Source organism: Rissa tridactyla, chromosome 20 (assembly GCF_028500815.1).
Source record: "Rissa tridactyla isolate bRisTri1 chromosome 20, bRisTri1.patW.cur.20221130, whole genome shotgun sequence".
In the NCBI taxonomy this organism is placed as follows: Eukaryota; Metazoa; Chordata; class Aves; order Charadriiformes; family Laridae; genus Rissa; species Rissa tridactyla.
In genome coordinates, this window is record NC_071485.1 from 830,784 (window position 1) to 850,285 (window position 19,502).

At 67.8% G+C, this 19,502-nt stretch overlaps 5 protein-coding genes across 7 annotated transcripts in view; 3 read left to right on the forward strand and 2 right to left on the reverse strand.

Moving 5' to 3' along the window:
* Positions 1-2,633: 2,633 nt before the first annotated feature.
* MRPS24 (mitochondrial ribosomal protein S24) lies at positions 2,634-4,693 on the reverse strand. Its single transcript, XM_054180896.1, has 4 exons — positions 4,633-4,693; positions 4,062-4,130; positions 3,836-3,947; positions 2,634-2,976 (listed from the first exon to the last, which is right to left on the reverse strand). Exons 1-4 carry the CDS (start codon positions 4,663-4,665, stop codon positions 2,693-2,695), a joined length of 498 nt encoding a protein of 165 aa, XP_054036871.1. The 5' UTR covers positions 4,666-4,693; the 3' UTR covers positions 2,634-2,692.
* Positions 4,694-4,791: 98 nt separating this feature from the next.
* On the forward strand, positions 4,792-10,544 carry LOC128900120 (antimicrobial peptide NK-lysin-like). 3 transcript variants are annotated; one of them, XR_008463206.1, is made up of 5 exons: positions 4,792-4,823; positions 7,852-7,994; positions 8,629-8,724; positions 9,327-9,507; positions 10,451-10,544. XR_008463206.1 is itself a non-coding variant. In XM_054180898.1 (5 exons), the coding sequence occupies exons 1-4, from the start codon at positions 6,518-6,520 to the stop codon at positions 9,495-9,497; spliced, it is 441 nt and encodes a 146-aa protein (XP_054036873.1). In that variant the 5' UTR covers positions 6,422-6,517; the 3' UTR covers positions 9,498-9,507; positions 10,451-10,544. The 3 variants fall into 3 exon arrangements, 2 of the variants coding, with proteins under 2 accessions (XP_054036873.1, XP_054036872.1); XM_054180898.1 differs by lacking the exon at positions 4,792-4,823 and adding an exon at positions 6,422-6,548; XM_054180897.1 differs by lacking the exon at positions 4,792-4,823 and adding an exon at positions 7,265-7,341.
* Positions 10,545-10,860: 316 nt separating this feature from the next.
* On the forward strand, positions 10,861-14,788 carry SFTPB (surfactant protein B; the record flags this gene model as incomplete). Its single annotated transcript, XM_054180818.1, is given in 9 exon segments — positions 10,861-10,875; positions 11,627-11,752; positions 12,263-12,331; positions 12,421-12,546; positions 13,000-13,098; positions 13,618-13,761; positions 13,763-13,957; positions 14,479-14,586; positions 14,690-14,788. Coding segments are annotated over 9 exon segments (918 nt in total), but the record flags the coding sequence as incomplete, so codon positions are not given.
* Positions 14,789-15,020: 232 nt separating this feature from the next.
* Positions 15,021-19,107, reverse strand: USP39 (ubiquitin specific peptidase 39). The gene is given in 14 exon segments (XM_054180879.1): positions 15,021-15,146; positions 15,263-15,349; positions 15,439-15,574; positions 15,825-16,156; positions 16,242-16,309; positions 16,403-16,480; positions 16,558-16,783; positions 16,878-16,933; positions 16,936-17,029; positions 17,121-17,257; positions 17,881-17,975; positions 18,093-18,162; positions 18,723-18,972; positions 18,975-19,107. Coding segments are annotated over 14 exon segments (1,779 nt in total). The 5' UTR covers positions 19,077-19,107; the 3' UTR covers positions 15,021-15,098.
* A 162-nt stretch (positions 19,108-19,269) lies between these two features.
* C20H2orf68 (chromosome 20 C2orf68 homolog) overlaps positions 19,270-19,502 on the forward strand; it is a 1,857-nt gene continuing 1,624 nt past the window's right edge. The window contains exon 1 of the mRNA XM_054180881.1: positions 19,270-19,450. Coding sequence (XP_054036856.1) covers positions 19,445-19,450 — 6 coding nt within the window. The 5' untranslated portion in view covers positions 19,270-19,444. The remainder of the gene's footprint in view (positions 19,451-19,502) is intronic.

The window sequence follows — 19,502 nt, forward strand, 5'->3', positions numbered from 1 at the left end:
CCCTCGGAAGGCTGTCACCCACAACCCGCCTCTTCTTCCTCGTGGAGGCAGTCATTAAACGGTGGGGGTGGGGGGTTGGCCGTTCTGGTCCTGGCAACCCTTCTGGTGCAGTCAGACCACCCTCCACACGGCCCACGGGCTGCCCCACCTCACCCGGGGCCTCGAACCCGATGCACAGAGGCATGCGGTTACGGGAGGTGGCCAAGGACAGGGTTCGCTTGCCCCCCCCCCGCCGCCCCCCCCCCGAGCACAGACCTGCCTCCATTCACCGCTCAACATTTGGCCACTGCCTTCGGTCTGGCAGGGGGAGGAGGGCACAGGATCTCCTTCATCTCGGGGTTTTTTTTGGTGGCTCTTCTGGTTTCTCTCACGGAGGCCAGAGCCCGGTTCCACCAACCTATTTATTTCTCCCGCTCCCTGATGGTCCGCAGCCTTTCTGCTTCCGCATTTGGCTCTGCCACCAGGCTGAGTAGATCATCTAATGACCACTGAAAGACCCACCTGGACTCAGGGAAGGTGCGCGCCGGCACCCAGAGCCACTCTGAAAGCTCCCACCAGCATCAGACGTGGCCAAACAGCTTGGCTACGAGTCCAGCAGGTCACGGTGGGGCTGCCCCTCCTGCCGTCGTGCCAGACAGGAGATGGCTTTTGGCTCCAGACCGTGCCCACCCGTCCCACATCACCCCGGACCCCACACCCCTCCGTCCCATGTCACCCTGCACCCCCATCCCGTGCCCACCCAGCAGCCACCCCCCAGCCTGCCCCATGGATCCGGGGCTGCCGACACACTGCGGGATCACCATCCCTTGGAGAAACAAACCTCGGTCCCTAAAAGCATCTCAGCCACAGGCAGCAGCACCACGGGGACATGGGGGGGGGGGGGGGGGGGAAGGTGTCTTGCTTGGCCCCCCCCAGCCCTCCCCAAAGCCCTCCCAGCCCTGTAAACAGGTTTTTTGGGGGGGGACATTGAGGCAAGTTGTGATTTTAACTCACCCCCGTCACCCCAGTTGCTCCCCTCAGGACGGATATTTCGACTTCTGGTGCCAGAAGACAGGGTGGGACGATCCTGGGGTGGGGGGGACACGCGGGGCACCCCACCCTCATCATGCACAACAGCCACCCAGGAGAGGGCACCCCACCCAAAGCCCTCTGCTCCCAGAGGGAGGGGAGAGGAAATTAAGCCCCAGCTAACGAAGCGCTGACGGGCAGCAGGTGTGAGGGCAGCACAGGCAGAGCCAGGCAACAGGCAGGTGGCACCAGCCTGGGGCACACGGGGTGGCACGGGGATTTAGGGGAAATGGGGTGGCTTCAGGGACACAGGAGGTGGCAGGACATAGAGGGTGACGTGGGGACAGAGCAGCCTGGGGCACGCAGGGTGGCACAGGGACTGGGACACACGTGAGCCGCTGGGTGACAGCCCCATCCCCACAGCCCGTGGACATCCCGGTGACATTCGTGTCCCACCTCACCTGCGCCTTCACCCACAGCACCCAGCCCAGCCTGGTGGCACGAGCCACCGAGGCCACCATCAACACGGGCAGCAAGGTGGCCATGCGACAGGAGGCGACAGCCACATGAGGCCCCTCCTCTGGGACAGGAGGGACAGGGTGACACCATGGCGGGTGCAGGTGGTGGCCAGTGTGACCAACCTCCCTGGGCTCATGGTGCTGGCCTTCATCTGCATCATCTTCTGCCTCAACCTCATCATCACGCTGGTGGGACTGGCCTACGGCCTCCCCTGTCCCCCTTGGGGACACTGCCCTGTCCCTGATGTCCCCCCCAGGAGGAGGATGGCAGCCTGGCACTGTCCCCTATCGTCCCAGCCTGTGATGCCAGCAGGGGACACAGCCACCAGCGTGGAGCAGGGTGCAAGGGTGGCCCTCAGCAACCCCTGCTTCAAGGACAAGGGACAGTCCCTGGGCAGGGCTGAGCCCTGCTGCCCCCACCACCCCCTCCCACCCCCGCTTTGTCCCCTGCTGTCGTATTTAAACAGGTTTTCTCAGATTTGGGACTGGGTTTGACTGGGACGGTCTGGGAGGGGGCTGGGGACACCTTATACAGAAACTGCATCTCGGCTCTGCAGCGTCACGGGGTCTGTGCGGGGACGGGGACGCGGGGCCAGGACGTGTGGGGCACGCGGGCACCACGGGCATGGGGACACACGGGGTCACGGGGACGGTGGGGACAAGGTACTGGGCGCTGTGGGGACAGAGCCCTGTGGGGCACGCAGGCATCACAGGAACAGGGATGTGGGGGGCACAAGAGCACCGTGGAGACATGGACATGCAGGGCACAGAGGTGTCATGGGGACACGAACATGTGGGGTCCGTGGACATCACAGGCTGGGGCACAAGGACATCAGAGGGACCGAGCCCCGTGGGCACGTGGACATCATGGGGACAGGGACATGTGGGGCACACAGGGATGGGGCATGCAGGGACAGAGCCCTGTGGGGCACAGGGGTATCATGGGGACAGGGACATGTGGGGCACATGGGCATGGTGGGGACAGCCCCACAGGGCGCATGGCCATCAGCGGGACAGAGCCCCACGGGGCACAGGGCCACGGAGTGCCCAGTCCTCACGGTGCTGTGGTGCCCCCCAACTCCTCCGAGACCCACAGTTGGGGCAGGGTGGGCACAGCCTCCACTTTATTTCCGCCCCCCCCGCGCCTGGGCGGCGCCGTGGGGCACTTAGAGGTACTTGTAGGGCACCTTGGCGGGCACCGTCTGCAGCTCCAGGCGCACGGGGCACTTGTAGAAGTGAGAGAGAAGGGTCTCGGCGTAGCCCCCCAGGAAGTGGAGCTTGGCGGGTGCCAGCCCCCGCGCCAGCAGGACGCAGACCACCAGCAGGTTGGCGCGGCGCTTGAGCACGGCGGCGTCGGCCAGCAGCCCCGGGAAGGTGCCGTGCAGGAACCGGCGCAGGAAGGCGTCTTCCAGCGCCCGCTCCGCTGCCCCCGCCTCCCCACACAGGTTCCCTGCAGGCACCGCCGGCGTGAGCCCCCGCGTCCCCGCGCCCTGCCTGGGGACACTGGCCCCGGCGCCACTGCCTGCCCCACGCAACCCCGGCCACGGCACGACTGTATGTCCCACCCCTGCGACACCCATGTGCCCCGCCACGTCCATCCCCACCTTGCCCGTGTGCCCCTATGCGGCCCCATCCCCATGACGCCCACGTGCCCCACAAGCTCCCGCCCACACGATGCCCATGTGCCCCACACATCCCTGTCCCCACCGTGCCCATGTGCCCCACATGTCACCATCCCCACCATGCCCCATGGCCCATCCCCACAGTGCCCTCGTGCCCCATTGCGGCCCTGTCCCTCTGTGCCCCATTGTGGCCCTGTCCCGGTACGTCCCATCCCTGCAATGCCCATGTGCCCCACACATCCCTATCCCCACCACGCCCATGTGCCCCACACAGCCCCGGCCCCACCATGCCCACGTGTCCCACCCCCACAACATCCACGTGCCCCGCATAGATACTGCCCACGTATCGCCCACACAATATGCCCGCGCCCCCCACATATCCCTGTCCCCCTCGCTATCCATGTGCCCCACATATCCCTCTCCCTACCATACCCCGTGTCCCAGCCCCACAGATGCCCTGCTGCCCCACGTGCCCCTGTCCCTGTGTGCCCCATCCCTTTCGCGCCCATGTGCCCCACACGTCCCTGCCCCCATGACTCCCGTGTGCCCCACAGGTCCCTGTCCCCGCAACACCCTCCAGCCCATCCCCGCGATGCCCTCGCGCCCCATACGTCCCCATCCCCGCAGCCCCACCCCCGCGACACCCCAGGTGCCCCCCCCTCCCCGCCGTGGCGTGGGGTGACCCACCGGTGTGCAGGGACAGCCAGCCCTTGCGGTGGGCGATGTAGTGGGGGGCGTGCGCCTGCTCGTAGGTCACTGGCTTGTCCCCTTTGCCCACGCGCACCCGCGCCGCCCGCGTCTGTGGGGACAAGGGGGGGTCAGAGACGGGGGGGGGGAAAGGGGGGGTGTCAGAGGTTGGGGGGTCCCGAGGGACAGGGGATGAGGGACCCCCCCCACCCCCTCCAGGGCTTACCTTGAGGCAGGCCGGGGTGGTGTGGAGGTGCCGGGCAGCCTGGGGCACGGGGCGTACGCGGGGCACGGCCTGGGAAGGTGACAAGGGTGAGGGACAGCGGGCACCCCCTTTGTGTCCCCCGGGTGCCACATGCCTGGAGCCCCCCCCGCCCTGTGACCCCAAGCTTGCTGTCCCCAGAGCGGAGACACCGCCGCTGGAGCACCCCCCGCCACAGCCTCCTGCGACCGGTGTCCCTGCTGTCCCCTATATCCAGTGTCCCCCCCATACCAGGTGTCCCCTATACCCAGTGTCCCTGGTGTCCCCTGTACCCGCTGTCCCCCACGCCCGGTGTCCCCACAGCCCCCCCATGCCACATTCCCCCCAGCCCATACCCCCTCCATGCCCGGAGTCCCTGGCGTCCCCCATGGCCCCCATACCCAGCGTCCCCCATATCCCGTGTCCCCCGTGCCCGGTGTCCCCAGAGCCCTCCCCCAAGCCCACATCCCGCGGCCTGGAGCCGCCGGTGCCCCCCCGATTCCCGGTGTCCGCCCCCCCGTGTCCCCCTGTCCCCCTGTCCCGTCCCGTCCCTCACCCGCAGCGCGCGCGCAGCCGCGGCCGCCGCCATCTTGTGGCGGAGCGGGGCAGGACGGCGCCCCCTGGGGGTGGGAGGCCGCGGGGAGGGGGGGGGGTCACTGGGGTCATCGGGGGACTGGGGGGATACTGGGGGGACTGGGGGATCTGGGGGGGCTGGGGCGTGCTGGGGGGATGCCGAGGAAACTGAGGGTAAGAGGGATACTGGGGGTGGCGAGAGTACGGGGGGGGGGTACTGGGAACACTGGGGGTCCTGGGGGATGCTGGGGGTAATGAGAGTATGGGGGGGATACTGGGGATAATGGGGGTACTGGGGGGGATAGTGGGGGTAACTGGGGGTACTGGGGATAATGGGGGAACTGGGGGAACTGGGGGTACTGGGGGTGATGAGAGTATTGGGGGGATACTGGGGATAATGGGGGATACTGGGGGATACTGGGGGATACTGGGGGTACTGGGGGGATACTGGGGAAATCGAGGGTAATAGGGATACTGGGTGGACTGGGGGTACTGGGGGTGGTGAGGGTATGGGGGGGATACTGGGAACACTGGGGGTACTGGGAGGGTATACTGGGAACACTGGGGGTACTGGGGGTAATGGGGGTGATGAGAGTATGGGGGGGATACTGAGGATAATGGGGGTACTGGGGGGGATAGTGGGGGTAACTGGGGGTACTGGGGATAATGGGGGATACTGGGGGAACTGGTGGTACTGGGGGTGATGAGAGTATGGGGGGGATACTGGGGATAATGGGGGTACTGGGGGATACTGGGGATAATGGGGGATACTCGGGATAATGGAGGTACTGGGGGAAATAGTGGGGGTAACTGGGAGTACTGGGGATAATGGGTGGACTGGGGGTACTGGGGGTGGTGAGGGTATGGGGGGGATACTGGGAACACTGGGGGATACTGGGGATATTGGAGGTACTGGGGGGGATACTGGGGGTAATGGGGGTACTGGGGGATACTGGGAACACTGCGGCTACTGGGGGATACTGGGGGTACTGGGGGATACTGGGCATAATGGGGGCACCGGGGGGATACTGGGGATAATGGGGATACTGGGGGTGATGAGGGTATGGGGGGGATACTGGGGGTGATGAGGGTATGGGGGGGATACTGGGTACACTGCAGGTACTGGGGTATACTGGGGATAATGGGGGTACTGGGGGGGATACTGGGGATAATGGGGGTACTGGGGGATACTGGGGATAATGGGGATACTGGGGGTGATGAGGGTATGGGGGGGATACTGGGAACACTGATGGTACTGGGGGGGATACTGGGGGTACTGGGAGGGTATACCGGGGGTAACTGGGCATACTGGGGGATACTGGGGATAATGGGGGGTGCTGGGGGAAGTGGGGGTACTGGGGGGATACTGGGGAAATTGAGGGTAATAGGGATACTGGGGGTATGGGGGTTACTGGGGGTACTGAGGTGCACTGGGGGTAATGGGGGACACTGGGGGGACTGGGCGATACTGGAGGTTACTGGGGGATACGGGGGCTTCTGGGTGCACTGGGGGTAATGGGGGACAGTGGGAGCTACTGGGGGTACTGGGGAGGGTACTGGGGGTACTGAAGGGTGTGGGGAATTTTGTGTGTATGGGGGGGACAGTGGGGGTGCTGGGAGGATACTGGGGGTACTGGGGGATATTGGGGGGATACTAGGGGTACTGGGGACAATGGGGGATACTGGGGATAGTGGGGACACTGGGGATGGAGTGGGGGCCTGCATGAGGCCAGTGCCGGGGGGGGGTGGGGGGGAGGACAGAGCGCATTGGGGTGCATTAGGGTGCCGTGGGATGGACCCCTCCCCCCGGGCGGGGTGGGGGGCTCTGCCCTGCCCCCCCCGACCCCTCCGTGTCCCCTCGCTGTCGCATGGGAAGCGGAGGGAGACGGGGTGACAAAGGTTTGTGGCTTCGCGGGGGGAAAACGGGGACAGGAAGCGGGGGCAGGGCTTGGGACAGACACCGGGCCCCCACCCGTCCCCCGCGGTGGCTTTGGGGTTTGCGGTGTCCCCAAGAACTGCCGGGAACAGGAGGGTGTCACCGACCCCCCCCTCCTCGTCCCCCTGCTCTCTCCTTGCCCTGCCATGTCCCCCATGTCCCCGTGGTGTCCCCTTGTGTCCCGCCCCCATCCCCAAAGTCCCCCCAGGTCTCCACAGTGTCCCCTTGTCCCCCCACCAAGGGCCATTCACGTCCCCCCAGTCCCCCCAGGTCCTCAAAGTCCCCCAGGTCCCTCTTCCCTCCCCCTTTGTCCCCCATGTCCCCCCCCTCCAGGTCCCTCCTTGTCCCCCCGCTCTCTCCTTGTCTTATCCCCCCAAGTGTCCCCATGGTCTCCTCTTATCCCCTCCAATGTCCCCCCAGGTGTCCCCATGGTCTCCCCCTGTCCCCCTCAATGTTCCCCCCCATGTCCCCCAGGTCCCCAAGGACTCCCCCACCCCCCCAGCACCCCCTGCCCCCCCCAGCCTCCCACATCCCCCCCATCCCCCCCATGGCACTGTGGGGGGAAGGTCGCAGCCCCACAGCAGACGTGACCTGGGGCCCAACCTCCCCCGCTGCGGTGACCGTGGTTTGGGGGGGGCCCCTTCCGGCTGTCACCCTGGGTGCCACCCCAACCCATGGGGACATAAAGGTCCCCCGGGGCTCGGGGACGGGCAACCATGGCCCGGGCGCTGCTGGTCCTGCTCACCGGCGTCACCGGTGGGGACCCCCACGGGGACGGGGAGGGGGGACATGGTGGTGGGGGGGACAGAGAGGTGGGGATGGGAGGAGCGGGGTGTGGAGGACATGGGGAAATGGGGACACAGGGGACATGGATGGAGACACGGGAACATGGGGCTTTGGTGGGATGGGGACGTGGGAGACAGGGATATGGGAGACAGAGGATGGGGACAGAGGGGATGCGAAGTGACGGGGACGAGGGGGGACGTGGGGAAGGGGGCGGGAGGATGGGGACATGGAGGACGGGGGACAAAGAGGGGATGAGGACACTGGGGGGGACGATGGGGACATGGGGACCAGGGCAATGGGGATATGGGGACATGGGGGACAAGGTGACGACATGGCCATGGGGACATGAGGCCCGAGGTGATGGGGAGATGGGGACAGGGGGGTACAGGAGGGTGGGGGGTGCCGGGGTCATGGGGGGAAGGGGACATGGGGGCAGGGGAGGGGACGTGAGGATGTGTCCCCTGACGTGGCACTGCCCAGCCCTGCTGCTGGTGGGGGCCGAGGGTCCCCCCGCAGGCACCCCGCTGGTCGGGGGCGGGGGGGCCCGGCCAGGCTCCCTGGGGTGCCAGCGTCCCCCCGACACCGAGGACGACGGGCTCCAGCCGAGTGACGAGGACATCATGGTGAGGGGACACGTTGGGGACAACGGGGGTGTCAGGGGCGAGGGGGGAGGCACCTGTGGGGGACTGGGAGGGCATCAGTGGGGGCAGTTGTGGGGGAACTGGGGGGCACTGGGAGGGCACTGGTCTGGTACTGGGGGGCACTGGGATGGCACTGGTGGGCACTGGGATGGCACTAGTGGGCACTGGGCTGGTACTGGGGGCACTGGGATGGCACTGGGATGGCACTGGTAGGCACTGGGCTGGTACTGGGGGCCACTGGTGGGCACTGGGCTGGCACTGGTGGGCACTGGGCTGGTACTGGGGGCACTGGGATGGCACTGGGCTGGTACTGGGGGGCACTGGGCTGGCACTGGTGGGCACTGGGCTGGTACTGGGGGGCACTGGGCTGGCACCATTGGGTACTGGGGGGCACTGGTGGGCACTGGGCTGGTACTGGGGGGCACTGGGCTGGCACCGGTGGGTACTGGGGGGCACTGGTGGGCACTGGGCTGGTACTGGGGAGTGCTGGGCTGGCACCGGTGGGCACTGGGCTGGTACTGGGGAGTGCTGGGCTGGCACCGGTGGGTACTGGGGGGCACTGGGCCGGCACTGGTGTCCATGGGGGTGGGCAGGGTCTGAGGGCGCGTGTGTGCAGAGCGGGGGGGGGCTGCCCCCCGGCACGGTGCGCTGTGCCCTCTGCAAGCGGGTGGTGAAGGCGCTCAAGGGCATCGTGGTCGACCCCAAGGACAAGGTGAGAAGGGAGGACACACGCGCAGCGCCCTCGTGCCACACGCTGCCCTCGTGCAAAGCTCCCCCCCTTCCCCCCCCCCCCCCCGAGGTGCCCCTGTGCGAGGCCGTGCCCCCCGCAATGCCCTTGCGGGAGGCGATGCCCGCCTTGCTGTGCCCCCTGCGACAACCCTCGTGCGAGCACTGCCCCTCGTGCAACGTCCCTCGTGCGAAGCCCCCGGGTATGACGATGCCCCCCCCCCACCCCGTGTGACGCCCTTGCGCAAGGCCGTGCCCCCCCGTGCGACGCCTTCGTGCAAGGTCCCCACGCATGGCGATGCCGTCGTGCAGTGCCCTTGTGCAAGGCCGTGCCCCCAGGTGATGGCCCCCCCCGGTGATGCCCTTGTGCAAACCCCCCGTGCGAGGCTGTGCCCCTATGCGATGCCCCCCCCCCGCGCACGGCCGGTGCCCTCACGCAATGCCCTGGTGCGACGACCCCGTGCAAAGCCCCCGTGCGTGGCCATGCCCTCCCTCGTGTGACGCCCCCACCCCCCCCCGCCATGTGACACCCTCGCGCGTGGCAATGCCCCCGTGCCCCGGCAGTGCGAGCGCTGATGTGTGTCGCAGGGGGGGGTGGCCCGTGTCACCCACCGCGTGTGCGGGCAGCTGTGGGTGGGGAGGGGGCTCTGCCAACGCCTCCTGTCCCACGCCCTGGCGCGCATCGAGGCGGCCATAAAGCGGCACGAGACCCCCGCCCACCTCTGCGCCCACCTCCGGTGGTGCCCCCCGTGGCCCTGAGGGCCCCCAGGTGAGCACCCCCCCCACCCCCCCACCCCTGTCCCCTGCGCAGGGACCAGGTGTCCAGGCCGCACCCGGCCCCGAGGGCTCTCGAGCGGAGGGTGGGGACGGGACGGAGCCCTGACGGGAAAGGGTGGGGGGGCACCATGGGTGCTGCCGGGGCGGGGGGGGTGGGGAGATGGGACAGGGGGCACAGGGGGACATGGGGGTCTGGGGGGATGTGGGGGTGGGGAGATGGGATCAGGGGGCACAGGGGGACATGGGGGTCTGGGGGGACATAGGAGTAGGGAGATGGGTTCAGGGGGCACAGGGGGACACGTGGGTCGGGGGAACATGGGGGTGGGGAGTTGGGACAGGGGGCACAGGGGGACATGGGGGTCTGGGGGGACGTGGGGGTGTCGTGGGGACATGGGGGGACGTGAGGGGAGGGAACATGGCGGGGGCATAGGGGCGTGGGAACATGGGGGTGTGGGGACATGGGGGGACATGGGGGTGTGGGAACGTGGTGGGGGGACATGGCGGGATCTGGAGGGACATGGGGGCGATACAGGGGCATGGGAACATGGGGGTGTGGGGACATGGGGGTATGGGGGACAGGGGGGTACATAAGGGCATGTGGGCACATGGGGACAAAGGGTGGGACATGGGGACATAGGGAGACACGGGGACGTGGGGGTGTGGGAATGTGGGGGTTGTGGGGGTTTGAGGACACGGAGGCGTGGGGGGACATGGTGGGGACATGGAGGGCATGGGGACATGAGGGTACGTGGGGGTAGGGGAGGACATGGGAAAACATGGGGACATGCAGGGGACACAGGGACATGGAACACGGCAGGACACGGAGGGGCATGGGACATGATGATGTGGGGGGACATGGGGACAACACCGAGGACAGGGACACGGGGACACAGTGCTGCGGGTGCCCTGTCCCCGCTGCCACATCTCCCCCCCAGGCACCAGCCAGCTCCGAGGGCACCCGATGTCACCAACGTCCCCCCGCGCTGTGGGCCACCCCGCGGACAGCTCAATAAAGTCTTTGTCACTGCAGGAGTGGCACCATGTCTGTCCCCCGCCACCGCGGGCACTGGGGTGGGATGGGGACACGGGGACCCTGATGAGGACATGGGGACCCCAATGGGGACATCGCCATGGGGGACACGGGGGCACGGGGACAGGGGGGTGGGGTGACAGTGTGGCAGCCCCCAGGTGTCCCTGTGGCTGGGACACACGTGTCCCCACGACGCTGGCACCGTCCCAGCGGCCACCTCCCGCCCGGGGCTATAAGAGGCCGTGGGTTTCGGCCCTGCCAGCGCCGCCATGGCACCGCCACCGTCACCCGCGCTGACACTGCTCCTCGCCCTGCTCTGTGCCACCCCAGGTAGCCCCCCCCCCCCAAGGCTGGGTGCCCCCCCAAAGCTTGGTACCCCCCAAAGCTGGGTGCACCCCCAAAGCTGGGCGCTACCCCTCCCAAAGCCTGGTGCCACCCCAGAGCCCCCCCTAGAACTGGGTGCCCCCCCCCCCCGGGCTGGGTCCCCCTCCCTACAGCTAGGTGCCCCCCCAAAAAGCTGGGTGCCCTCCCCCACGGGACCTATGGTGGAGTGGGGGGGGACCCATGTTGGGGGTGAAGGGCCCAGACGCCTGGGTCCCCTCTTGAGGATGGGGGTGGGGGGGGGGACACCCTTGGGTGGGGGTGTCCTGGATGCCGGGGTCCCCTCTTGGGGTGGGGCACCGCTGGGGGGGGGGTGTCACAGATGTCTGGGTCCCCCCATGAAGGTTGGGGGTGGGATGGGGCACCTTGGGGTGGGGGGTATTGGGGTGGGGGTCCCGGATGCCTGGGTCCTCTCTTAAAGATGGAGGGGGGGGGAACATGACACCCTTGGGTGGGGGTGTCCCAGACACCTGGGTCCCCTGTTGGGATCTTGGGGTGGGGTGGGACATCTTGGGGGGGGGGGGGCAGCATTGGGGGTGCGGGTCCCGGATGCCTGGGTCCCCCCGTGAGGGCTGGGGGTGGGATGGGGCACCCTGGGGACGGGGGGGGGGGGGGGGGGGTTGTTGTGGGGGTCCCAGACGCCCAGGTCCCCTGCGAGGCTTGGTGGGGGGGGCAGCGTGGGCGCTGACGGTGGCCACAGGGCTGGGGGTGCCGGGGGGCCGCTGCGGGGCACCCCCCTCCGCCTGGTGCCAGAGCTGGGAGACGGCGCTGCGCTGCGGGGCCCTGGGGCACTGCGCCCCGCGCGGTGTGGGCACCCCCCGGCACGGTGAGAGCCTCGGACGGGCCCCCCCCCCAGAGCCCCCGTGTCCCCAGAACCCCCTCCCCACCACCACCACCACCATGTCCCCCAGTATGTCCCATACACGCCTGTGTCCCCCCCGGCCCATGCCCCCTCCACGGCCCCATACCGTGTCCCCATACACACCCCGTCCCCCGCGCCCCATGGCCCCATACCCTACGCCACGTCCCGTGGCCCCGCGACCCCGTGGCCCCAATCACCTGTGTCCCCACGTCCCACGCACCACATCCCCCTTGTCCCGTGTCCCCACGACCCCATGGCCCCAGTCACCCATGTCCCCACGTCCCACGCACCACATCCCCCTTGTCCCGTGTCCCCACGTCCCACACACCACATCCCCCTTGTCCCATGTCCCCACGCTCAGTGTCCCCGCGTCCCCATGCCCCCTGTGTCCCCAAGTTCATCTCCCCGCACCCTACGCCCCCTGCCCTATGTCCCCACATCACACGTCCCCATGCCCGGTGCCACCTCTCGCAGGACATATGCGCCGACTGCCAGCAGATCATCACCCTCCTCATCCACATGGCCAACGAGTCAGCCACCAAGGTGCCCGTGGGGATGGGGTGGGCATGGGGTGGCCGCTGTGGGTGCCACCATGGGTGCCGGCGCGGGTGCCATGGTGGCTGTGGGTGCAGGTGGCTGTGGAGGGCTTCCTGCGGCGGGAGTGCGCGGCGCTGCCGGTGCCCACCATGGTGCCACCCTGCCAGAACCTGGTGCATGAGTACTTCAGCCTCCTCCTCACTGACCTCGAGGGACACCTCGTGAGTGGGCACCCACGGGTGCCGCGGAAGGCGGACGGGGGCGGTGCGGGGTGCTGGGGACACCACAGTGACCAGAGACGCCTGGGGGTGCTGGGGGACACCGTGCCATCCAGGGACACCTTGGGGTGCTGGGGGACTGGGGACACCATGCCATCTGGGAACACCTTGAGGTGCTTGGGGACACCATGCCATCTGGGGACATTTTGGGGTGCTGGGGGAAATGAGGGACACCTCGGGGGTGCTGAGAGACATGGTGCCATCTGGGGACACCTGGATGTATTGGGGGGGGAGGGGGGAAGGGTTGGGGACACCATGGGGGTTGCAGACACCTCGGGGTGCTGGGGGGATTGGGGACACTGCACTGGCCGGGGACACTTGGGGGTGCTTGGGGACACTGTGCCACCCGGTTCACCCGGGGGTGCCCCACGCCGGGTGCCCTCACCCTCCCCCCAGAAGCCCTCAGCCGTCTGCGCCCGCCTGGATCTGTGCCCGGGCAAGTCTGGGGGGGCCCCGGCCGTGCTCCCCCTCGGGACACTCAGCGCTCGCCTGCAGGTAGGCGACTTCGGGGCTGGGGACGCCCGGGGGCACCACCATGGGGTCTGCTGGGCATCTCCATGGGCATGGCCAACACCATGGGCACCTGCATGCGTGTCTCTGGGGGCACCTCCATGGGCACGGGCACCTCCGTGGGCACCTCCATGGGCACGGGCACCTCTGTGGGCATCTCCATGGGCATCAGCACCTCTGTGGGTGTCTCTGCGGGCACCTCCATGGCCACGGGCACCTCTGTGGGCATCTCCATGGGCATTGGCACCTCTGTGGGTGTCTCTGTGGGCATCTCCATGGGCATAAATAGGGGCATCTACATAGGCTTCTGTAGGTCTTCAGGTCTTCACATGGGCATCTTTGTGGGCACCTCTGTGGCCATAACCACAGCTGTCCTCGGGGGCATCTCCATGGGCACCTACACGGCCATGAGCACGGCCAGAGCTAGCCACCCCGAGGCCCCTCTGTGGGCACACACACGCCACGGCCCCACCATTAGTCTCCAGAGTGAACGCCTGTCCCCAGGTCGCCACCAGGGAGGCCCTGCCCATGCCGCTGCCGCTGTGCTGGCTCTGCCGCACCTTCCTGGCCCGTGCCGAGGCCGCTGTCCCCAAGGAGGGGGTGGCGGCGGCGGCGGCGGGGCTGTGCCGGGTGCTGCCGGCAGTGGTGGCGGGGCGCCTGCCAGTGCCTGGCGCAGCGGTACGCCGTGCTGGCGCTGGAGGCGGTGCTGGGACGTCTGGGCCCCCACCTGCTGTGTCACCTGCTCCTCGCCTGCCGCTCTGAGGACAGTTACGGCCTGTTGTCACCGCCCGGGCGTCCCCTCGAGGACACTGCGGCCCCGCCGGCTGCTTGTGCCAGCGGCGAGGTGAGCGGGGTGAGGGGGTGGCCTATGGTAGCACAGGGTGGCACCCCAGGGTGAGCTCTTGGGGACACGCCTGGGGGAGTCACAGTCCCCGGTAATGGGACAGGGCACCCGAGGGTGTCACAGCCCCGAGGGTCATGCTTGAGAGGGTCCCAGCCCCTGGGGACACATCCGGGGGTGTCACAGCCCCGAGGGACAGCCCAAGGGGACACATCCCGGGCGTCAGAGCCCCAGGGGAGACGCTCAGGGGTGTCACATCCCCGAGGGGGCGCCACGAGGAGGTCCCCAAAAGGTGAGAACGTGCTAGGGTCCCAAGGGCGTCACAGCCCCCAGGGGGGACACTCAGGGGTGCCACCAGGTATAGGACCCCGCGAGGGGGGGGGCACTGAGAGTGCCACAGCCCCAGGGGACGCACCAAGGATGTCACAGCCCTGGCAAGAGGGGGTTCCTGGGGGTCTCCCCACCCGGGGGGGGGGGGGCGGTTCCGGGGGACCCCCCTGAGCCCCACGTCCCCAACCCTGCAGGAACTGGCACCAGGCCACCCCCTCCCTGTGCTGTCCCCAAACCCGGGACCCTGCATCCTGGGCCCGTCCTACTGGTGCTCCAGCCCCGAGGCCGCCCGCCGCTGCCAGGTGAGCTGGGGACAAGGGGGGGGACAAAGGGGACAAGGAAGAGGGGGGGGACAGACCTGGCGCCCGCCTTGCCCCCAGCTCACCCCGCTCCGTTCTCCCCCAGGCCCTGCAGCACTGCCGCGAGCACGTCTGGGCATAGGGGGGGGCACAAGAAGCCCCCCACTCGTCCCCCTCGCCCCCAAATAAAGCTTGGATACCGCCCTGCCACAGCTTCCCCAGTTTTTGGGGGTGTTTCGGGGTGGGGGGGTGACAGAGCGTGGGGAGGCGGGGGGGGGGGGGGGGACAGGATGGGGGGGGGCGGCTTTCTCGGAAAGCAAAGAGGATTTTTGCACCTCCTAAAAGCTGCAAAACCCACAAAAACCTCACCCCCAAAGAGATGTGAAGGCAGAAAACGGTTACAAAAATACAGCGGGTGGCCTTTAATCGGGGGCAGGGGGCACTGCGGGGTGGGGGGGGTGGTCCGGGTGCCCCTGGGGTGGGGGGCGAGGGGGCTGTGGGTGCCCCTGGAGGGCTCAGGCACCTTGTTGGTTCGTCTCGTCCTCCTCGCGCCGCTTCCAGATCTGTGTCAGAGCGGGGGAGGGGGGGGGAGCGGGATCAGGAGGGGGTGAGGGGACATTTTGGGGGGTGACAAATGTCCCCTGGGACCCCCCCTTTTGCTGTCACCAAAGCCCCTCACCTGGATGTACGCCTCTGAGAGGGTGATCATCTGCGGCAAGATGTCCGTCACCTGCAGGTCCTGCAGCTCGTACCACTTCCCGGTGCCCTGCGAGGGGACAGAGGTGACGCTGAAGGGGTCACCCTCCTTGTCACACCCCCCCACCCCACCCCCCCCCAGGGATGAGGGACACTCACGTGGTGCAGCACGTGGATGCGGTAAGAGCCCTCGGAGGGTTTCCCATCATGCACGATGTTGGCGATGAGGTCGTAGGTGGTGTTGGTGTGCGCCGCCTGCACCTCCTCCGACAGGTACTCCCGCAGGTCCACGTTCCTGGGGGGCACCCAACACCCCTCAACAGGGTGTCACCAGCACCCAAACCCCAGAGGAACCCCATTACCACCCACAACCCCCCCCCAGATGCTTCCAAGCCCCTCCTAAATTATCTTTATCTCCTCCTAGATGCTTCCAACCCCCTCCTAGATGCCTTCCCTCCCCCCCAGATGCTTCCACACCCCCAAGAGGGCGCAGGGAAAGGCAGAGAGGGACCCCAGGCACCCACTCAGGGCTTTTCACCACTCACGTGATGGGGAAGTTAACGATGGTGGGGTTCTTCTCCACAAAGAAGTTGTTCTTGGTGAAGCGCTTGATACAGAAAATGAGGTAAGGAGGCAGCTTGGTGAGCTGGAAGCGCTTTAGGAAGTTCTCCTTGTAGGTTTTGTACTCCTTCTCGGTGGCGCCGTTGAACTTGGCCAAGATGCTGAAGAGAGGGACCTGGGGGATGATTAGCTGCTCCTTCTCATCCTTGTAGAGTGGGGCGGTGGGAAGGTCCAACGTCAGGTACATGAAGGTGGATTCCACCATCATCTCCTGGTACTCGCTGTTCTGCAGGAGCTGCGCCTTCTCCTCGGCCGGCTGTGGGACATGGGGCTCAGAGGCGGTGTGTCATAGACCCCCACGGGGGTGAGAAACCCCCTCCTTTGTCCCTCCACGTACTCACCAGATCCGGGTGAGGCAGCTTTTTGGTGAAGATACGCATGGAGCCCTGGAAGACGTCGGTGACAATGGCTACAGGGACAAAAAGATGTTGGGGGAGGACATCAGGAGTGACAAGCGTTACCCAAGCGGGTGCCCCAGAGGCCTTTGTCACCCTTCACTCACTCTTCTTCTTCTTCTTCGTGCCACCCAGCGCCGAGTGCAGCGCGTTCAGGAACCAGGAGAGGAAGTCCACCCCGTCCCCTACAAATCAGAGTCAATCAGAACCAGGGGGGCCGAATCCAGCACCCCCCCACACACCCCCCCACCCTGCTCCTCACCTTGCTTGGTGATCTGGAAGTTCTTCTTGCTGCAGAGGACCACGGCTTGCAGCATCTCGTGGGGCGAGACGTGCGCTTTGAAGTTCCGGGGGTTCCACAGCTTCCGCATCAGCTCCCCAAAGCGCTGCACCAGCAGGAACATGATGTCCCCCGGCGGGCGCTGGATGCTCTTGTAGTTCTCTTCCTCCAAAAAATAATTCCTCAACGGCGGGACGTTGGATAAAGCCTGCAGGAGAGGAGCCAGGAAACATCCCACCAACGCCAAGGCGGGTTTGGCGGGGGAGGGGGTGTTTCACCCAAAAATGAAGCCCCGGTGATACCTGGAGGACGGCGTTGGCATAGTCGTTGGCTTTGATGTTGTTGAGCCCCACGATGCGGGCAGGTACGTGGTGCCGTCGTAGGCACGGGAGAGCTTGGCCTGCTTGTCCAGGTTGGTGATCTGCTGAGCGGTGAACGTGGGCTTCAGCACATACTGCGGGAGAGAAACAGCGTCAGAAAAGGCCGGGGGGGGGGGGGCCTGAAGGGGGGGGGCCTGAAGCTGAACCCCCCCCGCCCCGCCGCACCGTGATGTCCTCCAGCGAGGAGTCAATGATCTCGTAGTTGTCGGGGAGGCAGTAAAACTTGAGCGTGTGGAGGTTGAGGAAGACGTGGTGGCTGAACTGGACGCTGTGGATGTAGGCGTGAGACTTCAGCCCGCGGCCTGCGAGGGAAAGGAGGGGGTCAGGATGGGGGGCACGGGGAGGGGCACAAGAAGGTGGGGGGGGGGGGGTGGGTCAGGGGGAGCCTCGGGGCCCCGGAGAGGGGATGGGAAGCCCGGGAGAAGGTGGAGAGGAGACAAAGGGGATCCCCCTCCTGCATCTGGAAGCTGCTTCTGCCCACCCTGCGTGTCCCCATCCCCCTCCCCAGGCAGTACCCTGGTCCCTGGGTGCCCTCTGTGTCCCCCCCCCTCCCCCAGGTCCCTGGATGTCCCCTGTGTCCCCCCCCAGCAGCACCCCAGCCCCTGTGTGTCCCCTGAGTTCATCCCCAAGGCAGCGCCCTGGTCCCAGGCTGTTCCCTGTCACCCCCCCAGGCAGCGACCGTATCCCTGGGTGTCCCCCATGTCCCCCCTGAACAACATCCTGGTCCCCAGGTAGCCCCCAGGCAGCAGCCCAGCCCCTGGGTGTCCCCCACATCCCCCCCAGCAGCACCCCATCCCTTGGTGTCCCTTTGAAGCAGCAACCCCATCCCTGGGTGTCCCCTGTGTCCCCCCCCAAGCAGCACACCAGACCCCTGGCAGAGCCCACGTCCCCCCCCGGCAGCACCCCAGCCCCCGGGGCGTCTCACCCTGGAAGTACTTCCCGCAGACGAGGCAGGCGTAGACGTTGATGTGGGACAGCGAGATGGAGCACAGCTTCTCGAAATCAAAATCCAGGACGCTCCTGGGAGGGGGGCAGAGCTGTGGGGGGCGTTGGGGGAACTATGGGGACAGGGTGGAGCCCCCGGGGGACCCCAAAACAGCCCGATCCATCCGCCCCCCCCCCCACACACACACTCACTTGTTGATGGTGTCCAGGTAGGGACAGTGGCGGCTGCGCTGGTCCTCGGGGTCGAAACGGCCATAGCGCACTGCAGGGGGACGGGCTCGTTAGCAAAAGGGGGGGGTCGTTAATAAAAGGGGACTCATTAGCGGAAGAGGGGGTCGTGAGCAAAGGGGGCCTCGTTAATGAAGCGAGGCTTGGGGACCCCATTAGTGCCAGGGAGACACCTCACATTAGACACGCAACAAACATCCATCATGTGTCGTGTCCCCCCCCCAACCCCGGTAAGCCCCCCTGGGGCTGAGCCCTGCTTCCCCCCCCGCTGTCCCTACCCCTGCCCAAACCTGAGCCCGGGACCCCCATAATCAGCCCCGGTGCCCTCCCGTGCCCTCCGATGTCCCCAAACACACCCCGGTGTATCCACACACGCCCGGGTCCTCCGCCCTCCGGTTTCCCCCCGTACGTCCCGGTTCCCCCCCCCAGTGCCCCCCCCCCCGTACATCCCGGTCGTCGTCCCCCACACGGGTTCGCCCCCCCCTCCCCAAGCCTCCCGGTGTCCCCGCACACACGCTCCCCCCCCCCACCCCAGCATTCCCAGTCCCCGCCAACACTCACGATCCCGCCCCCCCCCGCACTCCCGGTCCCCACCGGTAGGCTCGGGCTCAGGATCCGAGTCGCCATCAGGCTCACGCTCCCGCTTGACCCGCACCGGGCCGGCAGAGGTGGCGGAGCCCCCCCAGGAGCCGGTGCCGGGCTCCCGCTTGATACGTGCGGGATCCACGGGCAGTGGCAGGGCCAGGCCCGGCTCCGCCGCCTCCCGCCGCCCGCGCTCCCGCTCCGCCTCCCGTCGCCCTCGGGACCGCTCCGCCTCCCCCTCCCGGCGGCTCCGCGACGAGCCGACGAGCCCCGCGACGAGGAGGAAGAGGAGGAGGAGCCTCCGCCGCCGCCGGAGCCCCGCGGGGCCGCCCGGGCCTCCCGCTCCCGTTTCCCGCGGCTCGACATCCCGCCCCTGCGCAGGGGGCGGGGGGCGGTGGGGGGGTCAGGGTGCGCAGTGCGCAGGCGCGGCGGGCGGGGGGGGAGTGGTCGCGCATGCGCAGAAGCGCGCCCGCAGCCTCTGCGCGCGTGCGCCGCCGGCCAATCCCCGGCGCCTCCTCGCTCTGCGCGTGCGCGCGGCGGGCGGGGCGGGCGGTGCCTCTTCCGCGCCTGCGCAGAGGCCGCACTACCCCAACTCCCTCCCCACACACACGCTGGCGCGTGCGCACCGGAGCCGCGGCGGCGGCCGGCGGCGCTTTTAAAGGGACCGCGTCCCCGTTACCGGTGGGGTGAACTTTCCGTGGTCCCTCTCTGCGGGCCGTTCCCGGCGGTCGCCGATGGAGGCGCCCGCGGGCTGGCGTTGCCGGCCGGGGTGGGCGGCTCGATATGAGCCAC

Excerpts from the sequence above, each read along its gene's own strand:
- MRPS24 (XM_054180896.1), bottom strand. The coding sequence starts at position 4,665 with ATGGCGGCGGCCGCGGCTGCGCGCGCGCTGCGG. Across the intron at positions 4,131-4,632 it reads CGGCTGCGCGCGCGCTGCGG|GCCGTGCCCCGCGTACGCCC; the intron begins GTGAGGGACGGG and ends TCACCTTCCCAG. Across the intron at positions 3,948-4,061 it reads CCACCCCGGCCTGCCTCAAG|ACGCGGGCGGCGCGGGTGCG; the intron begins GTAAGCCCTGGA and ends TTGTCCCCACAG.
- LOC128900120 (XM_054180897.1), top strand. The coding sequence starts at position 7,302 with ATGGCCCGGGCGCTGCTGGTCCTGCTCACCGGCGTCACCG. Across the intron at positions 7,995-8,628 it reads CGAGTGACGAGGACATCATG|AGCGGGGGGGGGCTGCCCCC; the intron begins GTGAGGGGACAC and ends GCGTGTGTGCAG. Across the intron at positions 8,725-9,326 it reads TGGTCGACCCCAAGGACAAG|GGGGGGGTGGCCCGTGTCAC; the intron begins GTGAGAAGGGAG and ends TGTGTGTCGCAG.